This window comes from Xenopus laevis, chromosome 9_10S (genome assembly GCF_017654675.1).
Source record: "Xenopus laevis strain J_2021 chromosome 9_10S, Xenopus_laevis_v10.1, whole genome shotgun sequence".
Lineage (NCBI taxonomy): Eukaryota > Metazoa > Chordata > Amphibia > Anura > Pipidae > Xenopus > Xenopus laevis.
Genome location: NC_054388.1, coordinates 105,344,381 through 105,366,411, shown reverse-complemented (window position 1 = coordinate 105,366,411; position 22,031 = coordinate 105,344,381). Strand labels below are relative to the sequence as shown.

Here is a 22,031-nt window from a genome sequence, read left to right as displayed (position 1 = left end):
ATTTTTATTCCAGATACCCATCAGCAGAGCAAACATTTTGGGCACATTAAAAATGGAGAAAGTGTCACATGCTGCTCAGAAGTATTGGATAGAAGGAGTACCATGTTCATGTAGGATGTGTCCTGTTATGTAGAGGGTGTGTCATGTCCATGGAGGATGTGACCTGTTATATAGAGGGTGTGTCATGTCCACGGAGGATGTGACCTGTTATATAGAGCGTCATGTCCATGGAGGATGTGCCATGTTATATAGAGGGTGTGCCATGTCCATGGAGTTTGTGACCTGTTATATAGAGCGTCATGTCCATGGAGGATGTGTCCTGTTATATAGAGGGTGTGTCATGTCCATGGAGGATGTGTCCTGTTATGTAGAGGGTGTGTCATGTCCATGGAGGATGTGACCTGTTATATAGAGGGTGTGTCATGTCCACGGAGGATGTGACCTGTTATATAGAGCGTCATGTCCATGGAGGATGTGTCATGTTATATAGAGGGTGTGCCATGTCCATGGAGTTTGTGACCTGTTATATAGAGCGTCATGTCCATGGAGGATGTGTCCTGTTATATAGAGGGTGTGTCATGTCCATGTAGGATGTGACCTGTTATATAGAGTGTGTGCCATGTCCATGGAGGATGTGTCCTTTTATATAGAGGGTGTGTCATGTCCATGGAGGATGTGTCCTGTTATATAGAGGGTGTGTCATGTCCATGTAGGATGTGTCCTGATATATAGAGGGTGTGTCATGTCCATGGAGGATGTGACCTGTTATATAGAGGGTGTGCCATGTCCATGGAGGATGTGACCTGGCTGTTACATAGAGCGTCATGTCCATGGAGGATGTGTCATGTTATATAGAGGGTGTGCCATTTAACATAGAGAGTGTGTCATGTTACTTAACACAATGTTAAACTGAATGCACACTAAAGCCTTCTGTGCATATACACGACTGGATACACATTTATAGAGGCTGTGCAGTTATTTCTTTCTTTTCAATTTCTTTTTATTGAATTTTATAATAATCCAGCAATAAACAGTTCATACAATAAATTGACATGACTATTTCAGAGTACTGTGCAGCTATGTACGTACTCTACAATTCAAACTTCTTTCTGCATTTCCTCCATTGTGTGGAGTCATTAATTGTCAGCATATTCATCCTTGTGACTCATCCAAAAATACTGAGCTTTAAAAGAGCCAGCAGTGAATGCTCTACAGAGGGTTCCCAGTATATTGTAAATATGCCACTGAGCATTGCACATTTTAATGGTAAATTTACCAATTTTAAACCAATGCTGTTGCACAGGAGATCAGGTAGCACAGAAGACAAGTTTCTATATGTGGTAGGAATCCCTGTTGCAGTGGATGTGTTTCTCATGCTGTTTTTTATTTACCACTTTTTCAGAACAATCTTACTCAGCTGCCGAGTTCAGAGGTCCGAAAGTTCCTTGCTGGTGAGATCTTCTGCCAACTTGGGTCCCTTTTCTCCAAGTTCACTCTGGACGATTACAGCCTCTGGTTCACAGACCGACTGGCATTTTTCATCGGCAGTCTGGATGCAAAGTCCCTTGGCTCTATCCCTACAGACATTTCCTGTGATAAACTTGCCTTCCTGTAAGAACAAGAATATCTTGAATATATTTTGTGAGGTAGAGGGAATGATAAATGTCATACTCCATTAGGGGATCTTGCTTCTCTGTCACGTAGGGAAAACCAAATATCGGGAGTGCTCCTTCCTGTGTTCTTTGTAGTTTTCTGGCTAAAATTGCCACATTTCTCCTTGGGAGGGGCCCTACAGTATTCACCTGTCACAAGGTCTTACTCCACAAAGCTCCATGACCATCCACAATGGCAGGCAAGGGAGATAATTAGAAATAGCTGGAAGAGGAATCAAGTGTAGATTGTGTTAATCATTAGTAATACAAGCCGTGATCATCTAGGTCAGGGGTTCATAACCTGTTTTTTTATCCGTGAGCCACTTTTAAATGTTGGGGAGCAACACAAGCATGAAGATAGTCTCTGGGGTGTCAAACAAAGAATATGATTGGGTATTTGGTAGTCTCTATGTGGACTGGCAGCCTACAGGAGGCTCTGTTTGGCCATAAACCTGTTTTTATTCAACCAAAGCCTGTAATATAAAAATAAGCCCCTGCTTTGAGGCCACTGATAGCAACATCCAATGGGTTGGAGAGCAATATGTTACTCACGAGCCACTGGTTGGGGCCCATCAGTAATACAAGCCATAATCATCTACTGTAGATGAGTCAGGTCAGTCAACTGTCAGTTCCCAGTCTTCAATCATCAGAATGAACATTTACATTATTACTCCATTACCCTGGGTACATTAAGGGAAAAAAAATATTTTTTTTCCATGATAAATAAATAGTTTATAGATAATGTTAATTTCTTTATTGACTAGTGTTTTCCCATTCCCACAGCTAAGATATAAAGTACTGGCCACCTTATAAACAGGTGATTCCTACTCCAATAGAAACCATAGAATTGTGTCAAAATATGTTTTGTACCCACTTTGATGCTTTATATACAAGCCAACAATGATTTCTTGTCATATTCTCTACAGGGTGGAAGTCTTTACCAACACCTCGTACGTACAGAATTATGAAGCCATATACAAATTCCTGCTTTCCGTTCTTCAGCAACAGAAACAAATCTCTGGTAAGATTATTATCTTGTGTTGGAAATGGTAGACATCAAGACGGATCACTCTCATGGAAATTTAGGTTTTTAATTGCAACACGCTAGTCCTCAGCTTGATATAGGAAACAACGACATTAAAGGGACACTGTCATGATTTTTATAGTGTAGTTTTTATTTCTAAATGACATTGTTTACACTGAAAAAAAATTCACTCTAACATATAAGATGTAATTCCTGAACCAAAAAGCATATATTTATTAGTATATATTTTTTTAGTTGTAATATTGGTGTGTAGACAGCATCTCAGGTAATTTTGCCTGGTCATGTGCTTTCATAAAGAGCCAGCACTTTCTGGCAGGCTGTTGTTTCTCCTACTCAATGTAACTGAATGTGTCACAGTGGGACCTGGATTTTTACGATTGAGTGTTGTTCTTAGATCTACCAGGGAGCTGTTATCTGGTTACCTTACCATTGTTCTGCTGATAGGCTGCTAAGAGGGGGAAGGGAGTGGGGGGGATGTCACTCCAACTTGCAGTACAGCAGTAAAGAGTGACTGAAGTTTATCAGAGCAAATGCACATGACTGGGGGCACCTGGGAAACTGATAATATGTATAGCCCCATGTCAAATTTAAAAAAATTAAATTTAAAAAGCCTGTTTGCCCTTTTGAAAAATGAATTTCTGTGCAGAATTCTGCTGTAACTGACGTTTTGAAAAAAAAAAAAGTTTTCCCGTGAATTCCCTTTAATCTGACGTCTTTCTTTCTAGGTGTTGCTTGTACCAGCCCTGATCTGTCCAGTAAAGACTGGCTGCTTAAATACTTTGGAAAATTCACTAAAGAAGTACAATGGGATCAACTTGTGGCTTTATTCCCAACGTTTGATGTTGTAAGTAAATTTTTTCCTCCATGGCCTATTAAACTATCACACCTATTACAAATACAAAAGATACTTTATTGACCTTAAAGTTAACTTTTAGTATGTTATAGAGATCTAAGCAACTTTTCGATCGTTCTTCATTATTTATTTTTGGTAGTTTATTATTTGCCTTCTTCTCTTTGCAGCTTCCAAATGGGGGTCACTGACCCCATTTAAAAAACAAATGCTCTGAAAGGCTACACATTTAGGGGGTTATTTATCATAATCTGTTTTTTTTAAAAAAAAAATTCAAATAAAAAAGTCAGACCAAACTAGAATCCACGATTTGACATTATTTATTATTAAAAACATCAGGATTTATTTCGGATCAGAGAAAACTCTATAAAATTGAGCAAAAACCAGAATCGTACATTTTTTCCGGAGATTTTTCCCAAATCGTAAGATTTTTTGGGTTTTTCCTCTAATTGTTTTGATTTTTGCCCAACAAGGCCGAAATAGTTGGATTTTCAGGCTAATTCCAGCGCAGACCACAGAAACTTCCAAATATGATGGGGACCTCTCCCATTGACTTGTATAAAAACTTGGCAGGTCTGAGATGGTGGATTTCCTTGAAAAGTTCTAGTTTTTTTTCATGAAAAAAGTTGGATTTTATATTAAAAAAAATTACATTTTTCTAGTTTTTAGCATTCGGACTTCAATGAATAACCCCCTTATTGTTATTGCTGCTTTTAATTACTTGTCTTTCTAATCAGGCTGCTCCTATTCATATTCCAGACGCTTATTCGTATCAATGCATGGTTGCTAGGGTACTTTGGACCCTAGCAACTGGATTGCTGAAATTGCAAACTGGAGAGCTGCTGAATAAAAAGCTAAATAACCCAAAAACCACAAATAATAAAATGCAATATTTCCTTGTTTGCAGGTCAGTAGTTTGTCCCTTCTCAGTGGAACCGAGGTTGGCAAGGCCATTGCATCCACCTCAATCATTAACAGTGTTGTGGCCATCAACTCCGTCTACAACAATATTGGCTCCGATATTGCCTTCCTGGATAACATGACTGAATCGATTGCCTGCTTTCTACTGAAGGTAAATGAAATTTCAGGGAAACATCTTGCTGACGTTGGCAGGGGGTTTATTATAGTTTCCAATGGAAAGGGTTCTTATGGAACTATGTTGTTCAAGGGATTCTGTCATGATTTTTATGGTGTAGTTTTTATTTCTAAATTACACAATATAATATTTCATTCCTGAACCAACAAGTGTATTTGTTTAGTTGTAATATTGCTGCGTAGGTGCATCTCAGGTCATTTTACCTGGTCATGTGCTTTCAGAAAGAGCCAGCACTTTAGGATGGAACTGCTTTCTGGCAGGCTGTTGTTTCTCCTACTCAATGTAACTGAATGTGTCTCAGTGGGACTTGGATTTTACTATTGAGTGTTGTTCTTAGATCTACCAGGCAGCTGTTATCTTGTGTTAGGGAGCTGCTATCTGGTTACCTCCCCATTGTTCTGTTGTTAGGCTGCTGGGGGGAGGGAGAGGGTGATTTCACTCCAACTTGCAGTACAGCAGTAAAGAGTGACGGAAGTTTATCAAAGCACAAGTCACATGACTGGGGGCACCTGGTAAACGGACAATGGGGGTCATTTATCAACACTGGGCAAATTTGTCCATGGGCAGTAACCCATGGCAACCAATCAGATTGCTGCATTCATTGTACTTCTTGCAGCTGGCTTTTAAAAAGCTAACCACTGATTGGTTGCTATAGGTAACTTCCCATGGGCAAATTTGCCCAGTGTTGATAAATGAGCCTCAATATGTCTAACCCAGGAGTGCCCATACTTTATTAATGTGAGGTCTATGATGTCCTGTTATGATCAACATCCATTAAACATTGTTAGCATACTGTTCCATGGAAAACATTACTTAAATATCTAGTGATCACCAGCTAAAGACCTACTGGAAGATCCCGATCTACCTTTTGGACAACACTGGTCTAACCGCATTTCAGATTTCAAAATTAAATTTAATAAAATCAGTTATTTTGAGAATTGGATTTCAGTGCAGAATTCTGCTGGAGCAGCACTATTAACTGATGCCTTTTGAAAAAAACATGTTTTCCCATGACAGTATCCCTTTAACAATAAGTCCAATTGAATAGCTTAATAATGGAGGAAAGAAATACCCTGTCAAACTAGTTCAAGCAGATTAGTGACCTGCGGCTACATAATGATAATAATAATAATAATAATAATCAAAAACAAGAGCAATTGCCCTGGGCCCCAAACATAAAGGGGCCCCTGCCCCATAGAGCTTACAGTCTAAGTGGGTGTGTGGATAACATACAGGCACAAATTGGAGGATACTGATGTGTAGCAGGTAAAGAAGAACAAGGTTCTGACAGTAGGGGGCCCATTTACTTAGTTCGAGTGAAGGAATAGAGGAAAAAGAGTTAGAATTTCGAATGGTCAAATATGGCTACTTCGACCATCGAATGGGCTACTTCGACTTTCGACTACGACCTTCGACTTTGAATTGAACAATTCGAACTAAAAATTGTTCGACTTTTCGACCATTCGAAAGGGGGGGGGAATTCTTCGACCCCTAGTTCGCCACCTAAAACCTACCGAGGCCAATGTTAGCCTATGGGGAATGTCCCCATATGCTTCCTAACAATTTCCTGATTGAAGGAATATCCTTCGATCGATGGATTAGAATCTTCGAATTGTTCGATTCAAAGGATTTAATCGTTTGATCAAACGATTATTCCTTCGATCGTTCGATCGTAGGAATAGCGGTAAATCCTTCGACTTCGATATTCGAAGTCAAAGGATTTTACTTAATTAATTAATTAATTAATTAATTAACCCTCGATATTCGACCCTAGGTAAATCTGCCCCTTAGGGTAAGATGGTGGCAGTAGAGTTAATTGGTGGCAGTACAATTTCATATATTAATTGTCCAGTTCCAGATGTCTAAATATTTTAATATTATTTTTATTTTGGCAGCAAACACATTCATTGTCAAACAGTGTGAGAGATGCTATCTTGATGAGAACCCTTGAAGCTCTCTTCAGTGCCCCAGATACCCTGTCCGTTAGCGATGCTCAGAGGTGGATGAAGCAGATTGGTTTCTTGCTTCCTGGAATTAATGGCACAATGACTGAAATGTTTTCCCTGGACATTAACTGTGAAGTCTACCAAACTTTGTAAGTAATCAAATACCAGTGGTAAACAATGTGTGGATATTGTGGGGAAATATGGGCTTGGCCAGCCTTCAACCCTTCCGTTGTGTTCACTCATGTATTATAATGGATAATGTACCCCCTACTGTAAATGATAAGGATATTAGAAGTCACTGAGGGGATGTTCTGTGACCATATAAAGGCACAAGGCTGTGGGCTGAGTTATACAGGGAACTCTGAGTATCACTTATGTATTATAAGGGATAATGTACCCCCTACTGTAAATGATAAGGATATTAGAAGTCACTGAGGGGATGTTCTGTGACCATATAAAGGCACAAGGCTGTGGGCTGAGTTATACAGGGAACTCTGAGTATCACTTATATATTATAAGGGATAATGTACCCCCTACTGTAAATGATAAGGATATTAGAAGTCACTGAGGGGTTCTGTGACCATATAAAGGCACAAGGCTGCAGGCTGAGTTATCCAGGGAACTCTGAGTATCACTCATGTTTTATAATTATAATGTACCCCCTACTGTAAATGATAAGGATATTAGAAGTCACTGAGGGGTTTTGTGACCATATAAAGGCACAAGGCTGCAGGCTGAGTTATACAGGGAACTCTGAGTATCACTCATGTTTTATAATTATAATGTCACCCCTACTGTAAATGATAAGGATATTAGAAGTCACTGAGGGGTTCTGTGACCATATAAATGCACAAGGCAGCAGACTGAGTTATACAGGGAACTCTGAGTATCACTCATGTATTATAAGGGATAATGTACCCCCTACTGTAAATGATAAGGATATTAGAAGTCACTGAGGGGTTCTGTGACCATATAAAGGCACAAGGCTGCAGGCTGAGTTATACAGGGAACTCTGAGTATCACTCATGTATTATAAGGGATAATGTACCCCCTACTGTAAATGATAAGGATATTAGAAGTCACTGAGGGATTGTTCTGTGACCATATAAAGACACAAGGCTGGAGGCTGAGTTATACAGGGAACTGAGTATCACCCATGTATTTTAATGGAAAATGCACCCCCTACATAAAGATATTAGAAGTAATCAGGGACTTCCATGGCCATATAACCAAGAGGCCAAATGCCTCTACTTCAAATTTCCATGATGAAATGAACTATTCAGTTGGCTTTCTTATATTGTAATTTTATTTATAATATAATATTTCAAATTTATTTGATATTGCTAGTTTTATTCACTTAATAATATATGATTTATTCAACAAAATAGTAGGTTTTAGTGACATTGAGCCCATTCTAACGGGCTCAATAATTAGCAGCAAACAAATTTCCCTCAATCAACATTATTTTGATCACTGCTTCAGCACACACTCGGTCATGACAACTAAACCTAAGCCACATTTTTAAGAAAAGACAATGACATGTATCTATTTGTTTGTAGCATTGCAGCAGTGGACAACATATATACTATTCTGACACCACAAAGAAGGACAGAAGTTTATAATTTCATAAGGAGATTCCTGATGAATAAGTTTTCAGGAACTGGTAAGTAAAGAAAATCGACAATTTCTAAGAAACACTGATCTGCATGGCTATGTGTTAAGCTAAGAGTGTTAAAGGAGAACTAAAGCGTAACTAAAGAAGTAGCTAGAAATGTTGTACATTATGTTTTGTGCTTCTGTACCAGCCCAAGGCAACCACAGCCCTTTAGCAGTAAAGATCTGTGTCTCCAAAGATGCCCCAGTAGCTCCCCATCTTCTTTTCTGCTGATTCAATGCACATGCTCTGTGCTGCTGTCACTTACTGAGCTTAGGGACCCACTCACAATATACAGTACACATAGAATAGAAATGTCACAATATAAGGCTGATTAGTAATTAATACAGATAATTACTACATGGCAGCACAGAAACCAGTGCAATTAGCATGAGAATTTAATAATCAGCAAACCTGTAGCATCAGCTTATATTACAGCCAGGGAAGCTCATTTTCTGCTGGATAATTAGTGACGAGCCCTAAGCTTAGCTTCTCAACAGCCAATCAGAGCCCACTGAGCATGTGAGTGTCACAGACACTTTCCAAGATGGTGACCCCCTGTGACAAGTTTGAAGTCCTGGATCATTGCTACTATTGACAAGCTCAAACTTTAGCCTCGGGGAATAAGTTCACTATATAAAATATGGTATTTTTAGCCACATTCATTTTGAGGGTTTAGTTCTCCTTTAACTTGTCTCGCTTCATTAAAAAAAAACATGTTTTTCAGAAAAAGCAACCACAATGCAAAAAATCTGCTGTTCTAGCAACCACAGCTAACAAGGATGCATTTACTGCTATGCTGTAAATCTTATTGGTTGCATTAAGTTACTAAACCTAGAGTAAAGGGAAAGCCCGTCAGATGGCCCCACACACAGGCCAATAAGCTGCCAACTAGGTCTGTTGGCAGCTTTTATCAGCCCGTTTATGGGGGCCTTAATGAGCCCAATCTAAGGGGCATATTTATCAAGGGTTGAATTTAGAGTTTATGTGAGTTTATAAAAACTCCCATAAACTCGAAATTTGGAAAAAAAAATCTAAATTTATTAAAAAAATTGCATTTTTTAAATCCGGGTGAATAGGATCGACCTGCAAACCCGAATCAAATTTGATTCCAGTTTTTTTTTCAAAAAAATAATTTTTTTTTTTTTTTAAGGCAGGTTTTAGATGGTGAAAAGTCAAATTACACTAGAATAAACTCAAAATTCTAATTGAAAAATTTAAATTTTCAATTCGACCCTTGATAAATCTGCCCCTAAGTGTCGTTCATGCAAATCAGTCTCCAATAGAAATTCGCAAAATGGAGAAAATTTGCCAAAATGCATTGAAGAAAAAGGCAACAATTTTCTCTTGCAGATCAAGATCTCTTTTAGATATTTGTAATACTCTCGTAATCTCACCATTGGGTTTTTCCAATCTGTTAGCTATGGAATGGAATTCTTTCTATAACTCCATTTACATTTCTCAATGATATTATTTTAATGACTGGGAGGAAAAAAAGAACAGCTTTGTGATGACCAGCGGTCCCCAATTAGTGGCTCATGAGCAAAATGTTGCTCACCAGCCCCTTGAATGTTGTTCCCAGTGGCCTTAAAGCAGGTGCCTATTTTTTAATTCCTGGTTTGGGGAAGATTTTTGGTTGCATAAAAACCAGATGCCAAACAGAACCTCCTATAGGCTACCAGTCTACATAGGGGTTATCAAATAGCCAATCACAGCTGTTATTTGGCATCCCCAGGGACTTGTTATGCTTGTGTTGCTCTGAAACTTTTTTTTTACTTTTGAATGTGGCTCATGGGTAAAAAAAAATAAAAGTTTGGGGATCCCTGATGTAGACTGTGGTCACCACAAACCTATAACTTTGTAGGGGGAGCTTCACTTCAAGTATAGTCTATTTCTATTCTTTATGGGAACAAATAAACAAGCAGTAGTAAATCCGAATCAAGTTGTTTTTCCTGAGCTTGAGTCAATATGGGAGCAAAATGCGTCATTTTCTGTGCCGACAGTGTCAGAGTTGGCATTAGAATGCAACAAACTAAGGGCAGAGACACACTCAGATTCGGGTGATTAGTCGCCCAGCGACAAATCTCCTCTTCTTGGGGGCGACTAATCTCCCCGAACTGCCTCCCACCGGCTAGAATGTTAATCGCAGGCGGGATAGCGATCTGTGCTTTGTTTTGCGAAGTCGCCCGAAGTAACCCCCCCGAGAAAACTTAAAAAAACAAAGCAATCCGAGTGCCACCCCGCCAGCGATTTAGATCTTCGCCCTGAAGAAGAGGCGATTTATCGCTGGGCGACAAATCTCCCAATCTGAGCGTGTGTCTCTGATATCACCTCCTAATGGCAGCTGTTTACTCCAAGGATCCTTAGCCCATGTGCCCTGATTATGGCATTGCCCCTTATTCAACATAATTGATATAAGTGAGGCAAGGCACAAACACAAAGGAATGTACATTGGCTGTGTGTTTTCTAAGATGAAAATGACCATATATTATACTATAAACATATTTCTCTTTGCAGACATCCCATGCTCCTCTGGTTTACAAGACCAGTACAAATGGCTGATTTCAAATATGGGCCGCTTCTGCGAACAATCAACCTTTAATGACACTCTATTATATTACCCAAATCTTGATGAAGTCAGTTACAACAGATATTGCTTCCTGTCCTAGGACAACTCCTGAATGTGGATCCAAAGGTCCTAACAGAAGACATTTACATTTTTTTTTTTTGTTTTCTCGTTTTTTCTTTTTCCCTGATAATAATTTATGTCGTCCCCCACTTAGTGGGGGATTTGCTTGAAGTAGTGGTGCCTTTCTGATATAAAAGTTGCATCTAGACCCTGAAAACCATTTGTAACAATATTCACCCTAATCTTGGCCCCTTTAACAGCCTGAAGAACAAGCTCAGCTATTATTTTATTATATTGTACAGCATGTTAAATTTCCGATAACATTCCAACACCTTCTTATAACCCTCAGAGAGAAAGATAAGGTGCTGGTGTTACGGGTTTTCACTGGGTTTAATATTTTTCTATCATAAAATGGTGGGTGCATAATTAATACGGACAAAAAACAGATCGTCTGCACTGACCCATGTCAATATTAGAAAATGCCTTAAAGGATAAGTAAACCTTTAAAATAAGTTAAGTTAAAATTGATGAGATATTTTCTAAGATATTTTGCAATGTACAATCATTATTTATTTTGTTTTTACTCCAAGATATTAAGGGATACATGTACTGTTAATATGAATAATTTTGTTACAACAGCTCCACCTGCTGGTCAGTTTCCCACCAGTCTGACCACCAAGTAGTCAAGGAAGTTGTCAGGAGAAAGAAAGAGGCTGCTCTGATGTTCTTCTGCTTAGGAAAACAATTAGAAACCTTTCTCAAATCTTTCCTAAGCAGAAGAACATCGGAGCAGCCTCTTTCTTTCTCCTGACAACTTCCTTGACTACTTGGTGGTCAGACTGGTCAAAAACTGACCAGCAGGTGGCGCTGTTGTAACAAAATGTATTCATATTAACAGTAAATATTTCCATTATTATCTTGGGGAAAAAAGATATATAAATAATGAATGTGCATTGCAAAAGTTCTTAGAAAAGCCCCTTATTTTAAAGGTTTACTTATCCTTTAAACAAAATATTGCTGCTGAAAACGACAAATTCTGTTAACCCATACATTTGGTATAAAAATGTTATTTGCAAATGGAAGAGACTGGGTTGTTATTGTGTGTGCCAGATGCATCCGTAACTGTTTACACCCTCCTGGCATAATACAAATATTTATTGGCCCCTTTCCATGCATACCTATGCAAATATATTAAGCCAACCACCTCCATTTAAATCCTTTGAAGGCTTTCTATTTTGCTTTCTGTGTAATATCACAAAGCTTTATATGAAAACTGATCCTTACATTGATTAAAATAATTGCGAAAAAAAGAATTTATAGATTTTATATTTATGTCCTTGTTCTCTGTGCTGCACTCTTGATACCTTGTGTTAATACAAGCACATGCTAAAATAGGGGGGTAGAGGGGGAGAGCAGGGGGTATAATTAATACAGACAGACAAAGATATTTCCATATCGATAACAACAAAAAAAATGCCCTCCTCCTTAAACAAAACACTGCTCTTGAAAATAACACTAAACCCAATTATTTGGTATGGAAAGAAAATCTATTTTACATGAAAGAGGCTGGGGTGTGGTTGTGTGTGCAAAATGCATCAACTGAGTCTGCCATCTCTCATTTACTCATTTTAAAGTTCTTCTACTTGCCTAAAGTAAAGCAGATAGTTTGGGAGCCTGGAATCAAATAATATCTAAAGCAATGTCCCACTTGGTAGAACCACACTCTTTAAAAACTGGAAATAATCCAGAAGAAGGCGAATTAACTCAAGTATAAAACATTTAAAGACCAACCCCTGAACCCACCCCAGCATTCAGAGAATGTATGTGCTTTGGCATTTATGTGATGGTAATATTTATGTAGTGTAATATTTTATTTACCTGTATGTACATTTGGAAATCTGTCTTGTAACTGTGCTCAAGATGTTCTCCAAGGTCAAAGCACCTTTCCTACCTGTGTCTTTTATTTGCTTTCAATAAATATTCATTTAAAACCTTTTTTTTTGTACTAATTTATGTTAGATGCAAAGAAACTAACAGGAATGCTACTGGTTGGACTAAACTGTATATACATGTACATAACTAACATCATACCGGCAGGATGGCACTTCGTTTTCTGAAGTCGCCCAAATTTCCTTGTGAGACAACTTCGGGCGACTTCGGAAAACTAAGCACTCCGAGAGCATTCTAGCAGATGGGATGGCAGTTCAGGGGAATTTGTCGCCCCGAGTCGCCCAAAATTTGTTGCTGGACGACTAATCTCCCTGAATCTGACTGTGTGTCTCTGCCCTTAAAGCACCAAAATATGTCCCTAATTGTGGAGCTAAAATTTCTATTGCTTACATTGTACGAACAATATACTATACAGCACATACTATTAACTAAGAGGAACGGCAATGGGCTCCTGAAATTACTCCACCAAATGATAACACTCACAATGAATGTGTAACTCCATTTAACCGATGATACAACTAGGGATGCACTGAATTCACTATTTGGGATTTGGACGAATTCCCGAATCCTTCATCCCTAGATACAAAACAAACATATTGTATTAAGGGGAACTCCGGCTTCCAAAACAAAATTCGATAAAGAGGCCCACATAACACTGAAACCCCTAATATACCCATCACAGTTACCTGTTTCTTCAAAAAGTATGAATAAATGGCATTTTCTGTGCTGAAATCAAACTGTCTAACAGTTTTTCTCTTTCTGCATCATTTGAAATCCTGGCAGGGAATGGGGGACTAAAACACTGATATTACAAATTGTAACAACTTCTCCACATCTTACAGACAGCATGCAGGAACTACATAAACCACAATGCATTGCACCGTGATGTTCCTTTCCTTATTGAAATCACGTGTGCAGGGAATTGTGGGGTTTGGAGGACAGATGGCTGTTGATACAAAGTAACAGTAGTCAGCCAGCTCAGAAAAGTAGTCAGACAGATCAGCTGGAAAGCAGGGGGCTAGGCAAGTCTTTTTTATCAGTTTTTGTGGAGTTCCCCTTTCATCTAGAAAAAATGCAAAACTGAATGATATACATATACTGTATATAAACAATATCACTGAACCATTCTAATATACATTCAGTGGGCCATCTATTAAATTCTCTGTCCCAGTCTGATACGTTTAGTTATAACATATAACATATAGGAATAAAACAAAACATGCAATATAGTCACGTTACAATATATTTCCCTAGTCAATCACAGAAAGCCAGAGCTAAACTGTAGGTATCATATGAAATGATCGTGTATGCCCTTCATATACTATACATCCCAATTCTGATACTCATGAAGGAAAGAGGTGCAGAACTGAAGTGACAGATAGGTAGAAGCAGGAACACAACCTGTAACTGAAAGGGGGAAAGCTAAAATGTGATACAGGCAAAGGACTTTTATTTATTGCTCCAATACCTGCCCTGCAAATGCAAACTATGGCCATTCTACAACTGTGGAGGGTGCTAATTCTATACAGCAATGCAAACACATGCCTTGGATGAAAACCAGGCAATTTTAGTGAAAATGTATGGGCAGACTACATGGACCAACCTGTTCTTTTCTGTCAATCCAATCTTTCTGCCACAATAGTCACTATGCTAGCTGCTTGCTATCTGTTGGGTGCTCCGAGCTTATCATATAACTTGAAGATCACACCGCTACTATGAAAAAATAAACACGCAAAAATATCCTTGAAAGGAGGAGTTCTTTGAATAAGTGAGGACCCCTTGAGATAGCTACTGTGTGACACTGAGATATATCAGCACCACAATTAAAAGCTTTGTAGCAATGTGCCCATTGTTCTTATCTGTGTGGGCAATAGACTCCATTTTTTCCAAATGATTTCCACATTTTTAAAAATGATTTCCTTTTTCTCTGTAATAATAAAACAGTATCTTGTACTTGACCCCAACTAAGATATAATTAATCCTTATTGGAAGCAAACCCCGCCTATTGGGTTTATTTAATGTTTACATGATTTTCTAGTAGACTTAAAGTATGAAGATTCAAATTACGGAAAGATCCATTATCCAAAAAACCTCAGGTCCCGAGCATTCTGGATAACAGGTCCTATACCTGTAACTTTATAAGGGAAAGTCGCGTCAAGGTCAACTAAAATCTTCTGCCTATAAGCTTGTACAATTTCCCAGAATCCCTATGAAGACAGCATTTGCCCCTCCCACTAATTAACATGAACTCTCCACTATGGCCACCCTCCCTGCATTTATGGCTTGAGTAGGTACCTATTATGCATGTGTGTGTCCCTATGCATTTACATTATATATCAGATGTGGGGGGGGGGAGCCATAGAAAGAACACCTGGACATGATACAAAAATCAAGCTTAAGGGCAAATATCTCTTATGTTCCCTTTAATCACTGCTGCAAACAACAACACGCAAGGTTTATGGCTTCCTTCATGCTGCAACTTTTTCTCTACATGTTATAAGATATAAATGTCATAGGGGACCCTCAGGCTCATTATCGGTCAATATATCTGCAAAAATCATCTGTTTCAGGCCCATGACACCATTCCCCTGAAATAAATGGTGGTTTATAATTGGTTCATATCCCAATGAGATGAGATTAATTTAAAGGTAAAAAAATTTTAAAAAATTCAGTGTAATTATAAAGGGCCCTTTATGAGAAAATTCTATCGACATACAGCTTAATATTTAGACACAATATCATCATAAAACCCAAAGGCAAAGAAACCCAACATCAGATGTAGAGACAATGATACTGATCCCAATCAGCCTTTCACAAGATTCATTTGTGATCCAACCAATGACCCAAAAACATTTCCCAACCATAGTCCTCCCCTTTTAAAAACTACACATGAAATTATTCATTAAGATACACAATACCCAGAAATGTTTTGAAATGGAAAAAAAATATCTACTATAAATGCTACCATAAGAAAATACCAACACATAGGGGGCTATTTATTAAAGTCCGAATCTAAAAAACTTGAAAATTTGAGTTTTTTAAACTATGAAATATGAAATAAATTCGGACTTTTCGGGAAAAGGTCTAAAAAGATTGACAATTGACTCAAAAAGCTAATTCTTGGGCAGCTGTGGGCAATTCCTTCATTATGTCATTATCAATGAAGCAGATAAAAGCCCTGGAGTTGATTTGAGGGGGGTGCTTGTATGTGGAAGATTTTGCTGTGAACAGACAACATGCGGTCAAAGGAGCTCTCCATGCAGGTGAAACAAGCCATCTTTAAGCTGCAAAAACAGAAAAAACCCATCCGAGAAATTGCTACAATATTAGGAGTGTCAAAATCTACAGTTTGGTACATCCTGAGAAAGAAAGAAAGCAAGCACCGGTGAACTCAGCAACACAAAAAGAAATGGACCTCCACGGAAGACAACAGTGGTGGATCATCGCAGAAACCCCTTCACATCAGCCAAACAAGTGAACAACCCTCTCCAGGAGGTAGAGTATCTATATCCAAGTCTACCATAAAGAGAAGACTGCATGAAAGTAAATACAGAGGGTGCACTGCAAGGTGCAAGTCACTCATAAGCATCAAGAATATAAAGGCTAGAATGGACTTTGCTAAAAAAAAAAAAAAACATCTAAAAAAGCCAGAACAGTTCTGGAAAAACATTCTTTGGACAAATGAAACCAAGATCAACCTCTACCAGAATGATGGCAAGAAAAAAGTATGGAGAAGGCGTGGAACAGCTCATGATCCAAAGCATAGCACATGATGTATAAAACATTTGGGAGGCAGTGTGATGGCTTGGGCTGTAATGGCTGCCAGTGGCACTGGGACACTAGTGTTTATCCATCATGTGACACAGGACAGAAGCACAAGAATGAATTGTGAGATGTTCAGAGACACTGTCTGCTCAAATCCAGCTAAATGCAGTCACATTAATTGGGAGGCGTTTCATAATGACCCAAAACATACAGCCAAAGCAACCCAGGAGTTTATTAAAGCAAAGAAGTAGACTATTCCTGAATGGTCAAGTCAGTCACCTGATCTGAGCCCAATTGAGCTGCATTTCACTTGTTGAATAATGAAGACTAAACTTCAGACAGAAAGGCCACAATCAAACAGCAACTGAAAGCCGCTGCAGTAAAGGCCTGGAAGAGCATTAAAAAGGAGGAACCCCAGAATGATTCCATTTTTCTCAGTAATAATAAAGCAGTAGCTTGTACTTGATCCCAACTAAGATATAATTAATCCTTATTGGAAGCAAAATCAGCCTATTGGGTTTATGTAATATTTACAAGATTTTCTAGTAGACTTAAGGTACGAAGATCCAAATTTTTCTATTTTTATGATTGTTCCCTACTCCTGCTTGATATACATTTTATGTTAACAAGTTTTAACAAAATCTATGAAAATCTGCCTTACTCCACCAAACGCAGCCTCTACAATCTCTATATCAAATCATTCCTCAATAATAAAGCTATTGCTGGAGGTAAGATTAGGCAATAATGTAACTCTCGCTCTGCATGAGGCAAACAATCTAATAATTCATTACATAACACATTTGTTTGCAGGGGAATCGTGCAACTTAACGAGTTTTATGCAGCGGGTCTATGACAACCTGGGAAATGTTATGAATCTGGCAAAGTTCCACAATCTGCTTTTATTTCACAGCAATTTCGGCAAGATAAACATGTGTCCACATGACCATTTCATAGCTTGTAAGAGAGGAGCTATCACAAGTTCTGAAAGCTTTACATTTTTTTAAAGGGGTCATAAACCCCAAAATGAAATTTTGGCTAATGAAAGTGAGTTTCCAGTATACATTTTAAAAATTGGCAATCATTTTCAGTGTAATTAATATTGAAAAGTATTCCAATAAAAGATCAGTTGACCATTTTGCTAACTGGCTGTACATTACTAACTAAGTTACTGGTAAAGCCTAAATATTATACCATTGCAGGAGGAAGACTCTGGGGGGCTTACAAGCAGAAGAACTAGCTGATTTAACAGTAATATCATGTGACATAATGACAAGCATTGTATTCCAAACGGTCAGCAGTCTGAAATTCTACAAAGAAATAATGTCTAAAGGATAATATGGGACAGTTAAGGTATAACAGATTCCTGTAGTAGTTTTTTGTCTCCACAGAAAAAAATGTATGAATCTGTTTCTAGTCTTGCTAATTAGCCATAATCCATGGCCTAAATTCAGTCCTGTCTCCAGACTCCTAAAGGTTTGCATAAGTTTGTATTGCCGCACTTTGAGTTCATTTCTGTTTGAAATTGCCTTTGATAACAGAAATTTGTCATCCAGACTGTGGTTGGGGCTATTAAAATGTTTACCTACTGGTGTGTCCAATTTTTTATTGTTTATTGTGAACCAGTGGTGATTGGTCCTTTTTCTGAGGCTTTGTCCAGTTTCTCCAATGTAAATGCCTCTTGTTGGACACTTTGTGCATGTTATTGCATAAACCACATTGCTGGATGAGCAAGTGTAGTGGCCGTGTATATCGTATTCCTCTATTGTGCCAGGAATTTGTACTCTGTCTGAGGAGAGGATGTGTGGGCATGTCTTACATCTCTTTCTTCCACCATTGATCGTGGGTCCTGAAAGTGAACTTCTTATAATGAGTTTGCTCAGGTTTGGAGGTTGCCTAAATGCCAGAAAAGGTGGATCAGGAAATATAGTATGTAGTCTTTTTGTAGTGTGCCTTGTAACTCTCTGGCTATTAATCTAAGGGCCTTTAGCTGTGGGTTGTAGGTTGTAACAAGTGGTACCCGATCCGTTTCTCTTTTTTGTTTGTATTTTAAGTAGTTGGTTTGTAGAGACCTTGGTGGCTCTGTGTGTGTTGTGGTCTATGACCCTTGGGTTGTAGCTTGGGTTGTCAGTGAAGTCTTTATGAGGGTTTCAAGGTGCTGATCCCTTTCTGAGGTGTCAGAACAGATTTGGTTGTATCGTAAGGCCTGGCTGTAGATGATGGCGTGTTTCGTATGGTTTGGATGGAAGCTGTCATATATCAGGTAGGACGGTTTGTCTGTGAGTTTCCGATATATAGTGGTATGTAAGGTATTGTCTTTGATATAAATAGTTGTGTCCAGAAAGTGGATGTGGCTTGAGGAGTGGACTCATTTAGAGTTGATGGTGGAGTAATAGCTATTAAACTGTTCATGGAACTGGATGAGTTTTTGCTCAGTATCTGTCCAGATGATGAGGATGTCGTCAATATATCGGAGATACGCTAGGGGTTTCGTGGTGCAGGAGGTGAGGAAATCTTGTTCTAGTTTTGCCATGAAAAGGTTAGCATACTGGGGTTCCTTAATCTGACTGTTTTGCCAACCTGACTGTCCCTTCTCAACCAGTTAGTTTTTCTAATGCTAACAGACTCCTGCTGCACAAATATGGCAGCGCAGTCATAGAGGAACATGGGGGTAAGGAAGGTAATGTAAAAGCATCTGGCAAACAGACTTATGACAAAATTATAAATAGTATACAAAGACAATATTATGATAGATATTTTATGGTGTCAGTATCTCTTTAAGTAGTTTTATACAGACTTAAAAGGTTGAACTTGATGGATGTGCGTCTTTTTTCAACCTACCTTACTATGTTACAAAGTGAAAAGGTTTGGTTCTGGAAAACAAAACGAACACCAAGTCAATAGGTGATGCTATACATAAGTGCTAAAGTGAAAATAGTGTTCATATACAGTGAAACCTACATTTTACATCCTTTACGTTATCCCTCATTTTACATTGCTGTTTTGTGGTCCCACCTATATATTATGCATAACACATTTCCCTCATTTTACATTTTCCTGGATTTTACACCATTTTTTTCTGGTCCCCTCTAAAATGTAAAATGGGGATTCTACTGTAATATCATAATCATATTATTATTATTATAATAACCACACAATCCCACTGTTTTTATATGTACCATACAGAAATAGGCTATTTAATTTTTCTACCCAGCCATAGTTATATGCAGTAGCCTATTAAGAAAGGCTGAGAAAAACCTCACAGCATATTGTTTCATAGCCACATCATGAAGGAATAGTTCCTTGGGCCCCCAGCAGCAGCAGGGTCTGTTTTCCCTATATTTACTCCCAGTACTTGCCAGCTTAAAGGGGTTGTTCACCTTTGAGTTAACTTCTAGTGGTAAATTTACTAACCAATGAAAATTCTCCAGTGGCGGCTTTGCAGCCATCGCAACACTTCGCAAAGTTGTGTCTAAGGCGCCGAATGCTGGTGAATTTTCGCTAGCATTACTTAGGCACTGCGAGCAAATCAAAGCGAAGATGCGCTAGCATTCAATTCTGTCTAGGGCAACTTCGTTAGAGGTCTTTGCTCAAGCTAATTTGCATACAGCGGGAAATTTAAAGTTGAAGAAGAAGAGTGAGGAAGATCTATGCACTCCATTGCACTTCGCCTGGTCTGAGCTGGCAAAGGCAAGTCTTGCAAAAGAGTTAAAGTTCAGTAAAATCTGCATTTTAGTGAATTTTCGGCGTAACGTCCATTTGCCAGAGCAAAATTCACCTGGCGATAGAGTGCGAATCACCACTAGTGTAGTAGCGTCTATCTCCTTCACTAGCAAAGTGACGCCTGCACGAAGTCCCTGAAAACGGTGGGGACCACTGTAGAGCAGTGGTCCCCAACCAGTGGCTTGTGAGTAAAATGTATCTCTCCGACCCATTGGATGTTGCTCCCAGTGGCCTCAAAGCAGGCGCTTATTCTTGAATCCCTGACTTGAAGGTAAGTTTTGTTGCATAAAAATCAGGTGTACTGCCAAACAGAGTATCCTGTAGGCTGCCAGTCCACATAGAGGCTGCCAAATAACCAATCACAGCCCATATTTGCAACCCCAGGAATTTTTGCATGCTTCCCGACTTTTTTTACATTTGAATGTGGCTCACCGGTAAAAAAGGTTGGGGACTCCTGATACAGAGAGTGATACTATGAGACAATTTACAATTGGTTTTCATTTTTTTATTATTAGTCGCTGGCGACAATTCGCCCTTTAGTAAATCTGCCCCTTAGTATGATGCAGAGTGTGATATTCTGAGACAATTTGCATTTGTTTTTAATTTTTTATTATTTGTGTTTTTTGAGTTATTTAGCTTTTTATTCAGCAGTTCTCCAGCAAATTCAGCAATCTGGTTGCTAGGGTCCAAATTACCCCAGAAACCATGCATTGATTTGAGAGACTGGAATATGAATAGGAGATGGACTGAATAGAAAGATAAGTAATAAAAAGTAGCAATAACAATAAATTTGTAGCCTTACAGAGCATTCATTTTTAGACGGGGTCAGTGGACCTCCCATTTGTTGGATGAAGGGAAAAATTCAAAACTATAAAAAAATAAATAATGAAGACCAATTTAAATAATGGTTAGACTTGGCCATTGTATAACATACTTAGGGGCAAATTTACATATGGTTGAATATCGAGGGTTAATTAACCCTCGACATTCTACTGCCGAATGGAAATCGAATATCAAAGTCGAAGGATTTACCGCAAATAGTTCGATCGAACGATTAATTCTTTCGAATCGTTCGATTCGAAGGATTTTAATCCATTGATCGAACGATTTTTCTTCAACCAAAAAATTGTTAGAAAGCCTATGGGGACCTTCCCCATAGGCTAACATTGCACCTCGGCAGGTTTTAGGTGGCGAAGTAGGGGGTCAAAGTTTTTTTAAAAGAGACAGTACTTTGACTATCGAATGGTCGAATATTCAAACAATTTTTAGTTTGAATCGTTCGATTCAAAGTCGAAGGTCGAAGTAGCCAATTCGATGGTCGAAGCAGCCAAAAAAAACATTCAAAATTCAACGTTTTTTTTATTCTATTCCTTCACTCGAGCAAAGTAAATGGGCCCCTAAGAGTTAACTTCAAGGTAAATCACCAGTTTAATGATTGGTGAGTCAAGAGTGTGTATCATAGGGGCACAAGCTTGGGTACTATGGACTTGTGTTAGTGGAGCCCAGATAAATAACTTGTTTGTTGCCAAAAGTTTGATGGCTGCCCTTGTTTCTATAGGAACCATCACTCCCTTCAACAGCTCAGCACCTTCGACTAAAATCTAAGACGGCAGTCTGTTAACAAAGCACTTGGAAGCATAATAACCCACTAATGGTTCTTTTTATTCACTATTTTCCCCTCCCATATTTCGGACACTTAAGGACTCCAAGCGGCCCCTCCGTCT

General features: G+C 38.6%; 1 protein-coding gene across 1 annotated transcript in view; it reads left to right on the top strand.

Annotated features, from left to right (window-relative positions):
* thdl20.S (thyroid hormone down-regulated protein (gene 20) S homeolog) overlaps window positions 1–11,487 on the top strand; it is a 49,604-nt gene extending 38,117 nt beyond the window's left edge. Inside the window, exons 48-54 of the mRNA XM_018239309.2 lie at window positions 1,403–1,611; window positions 2,579–2,673; window positions 3,423–3,541; window positions 4,455–4,619; window positions 6,539–6,738; window positions 8,149–8,252; window positions 10,761–11,487. Coding sequence (XP_018094798.1) covers window positions 1,403–1,611; window positions 2,579–2,673; window positions 3,423–3,541; window positions 4,455–4,619; window positions 6,539–6,738; window positions 8,149–8,252; window positions 10,761–10,912 — 1,044 coding nt within the window. The 3' untranslated portion in view covers window positions 10,913–11,487. The remainder of the gene's footprint in view (window positions 1–1,402; window positions 1,612–2,578; window positions 2,674–3,422; window positions 3,542–4,454; window positions 4,620–6,538; window positions 6,739–8,148; window positions 8,253–10,760) is intronic.
* The last annotated feature ends 10,544 nt before the right edge of the window (window positions 11,488–22,031 follow it).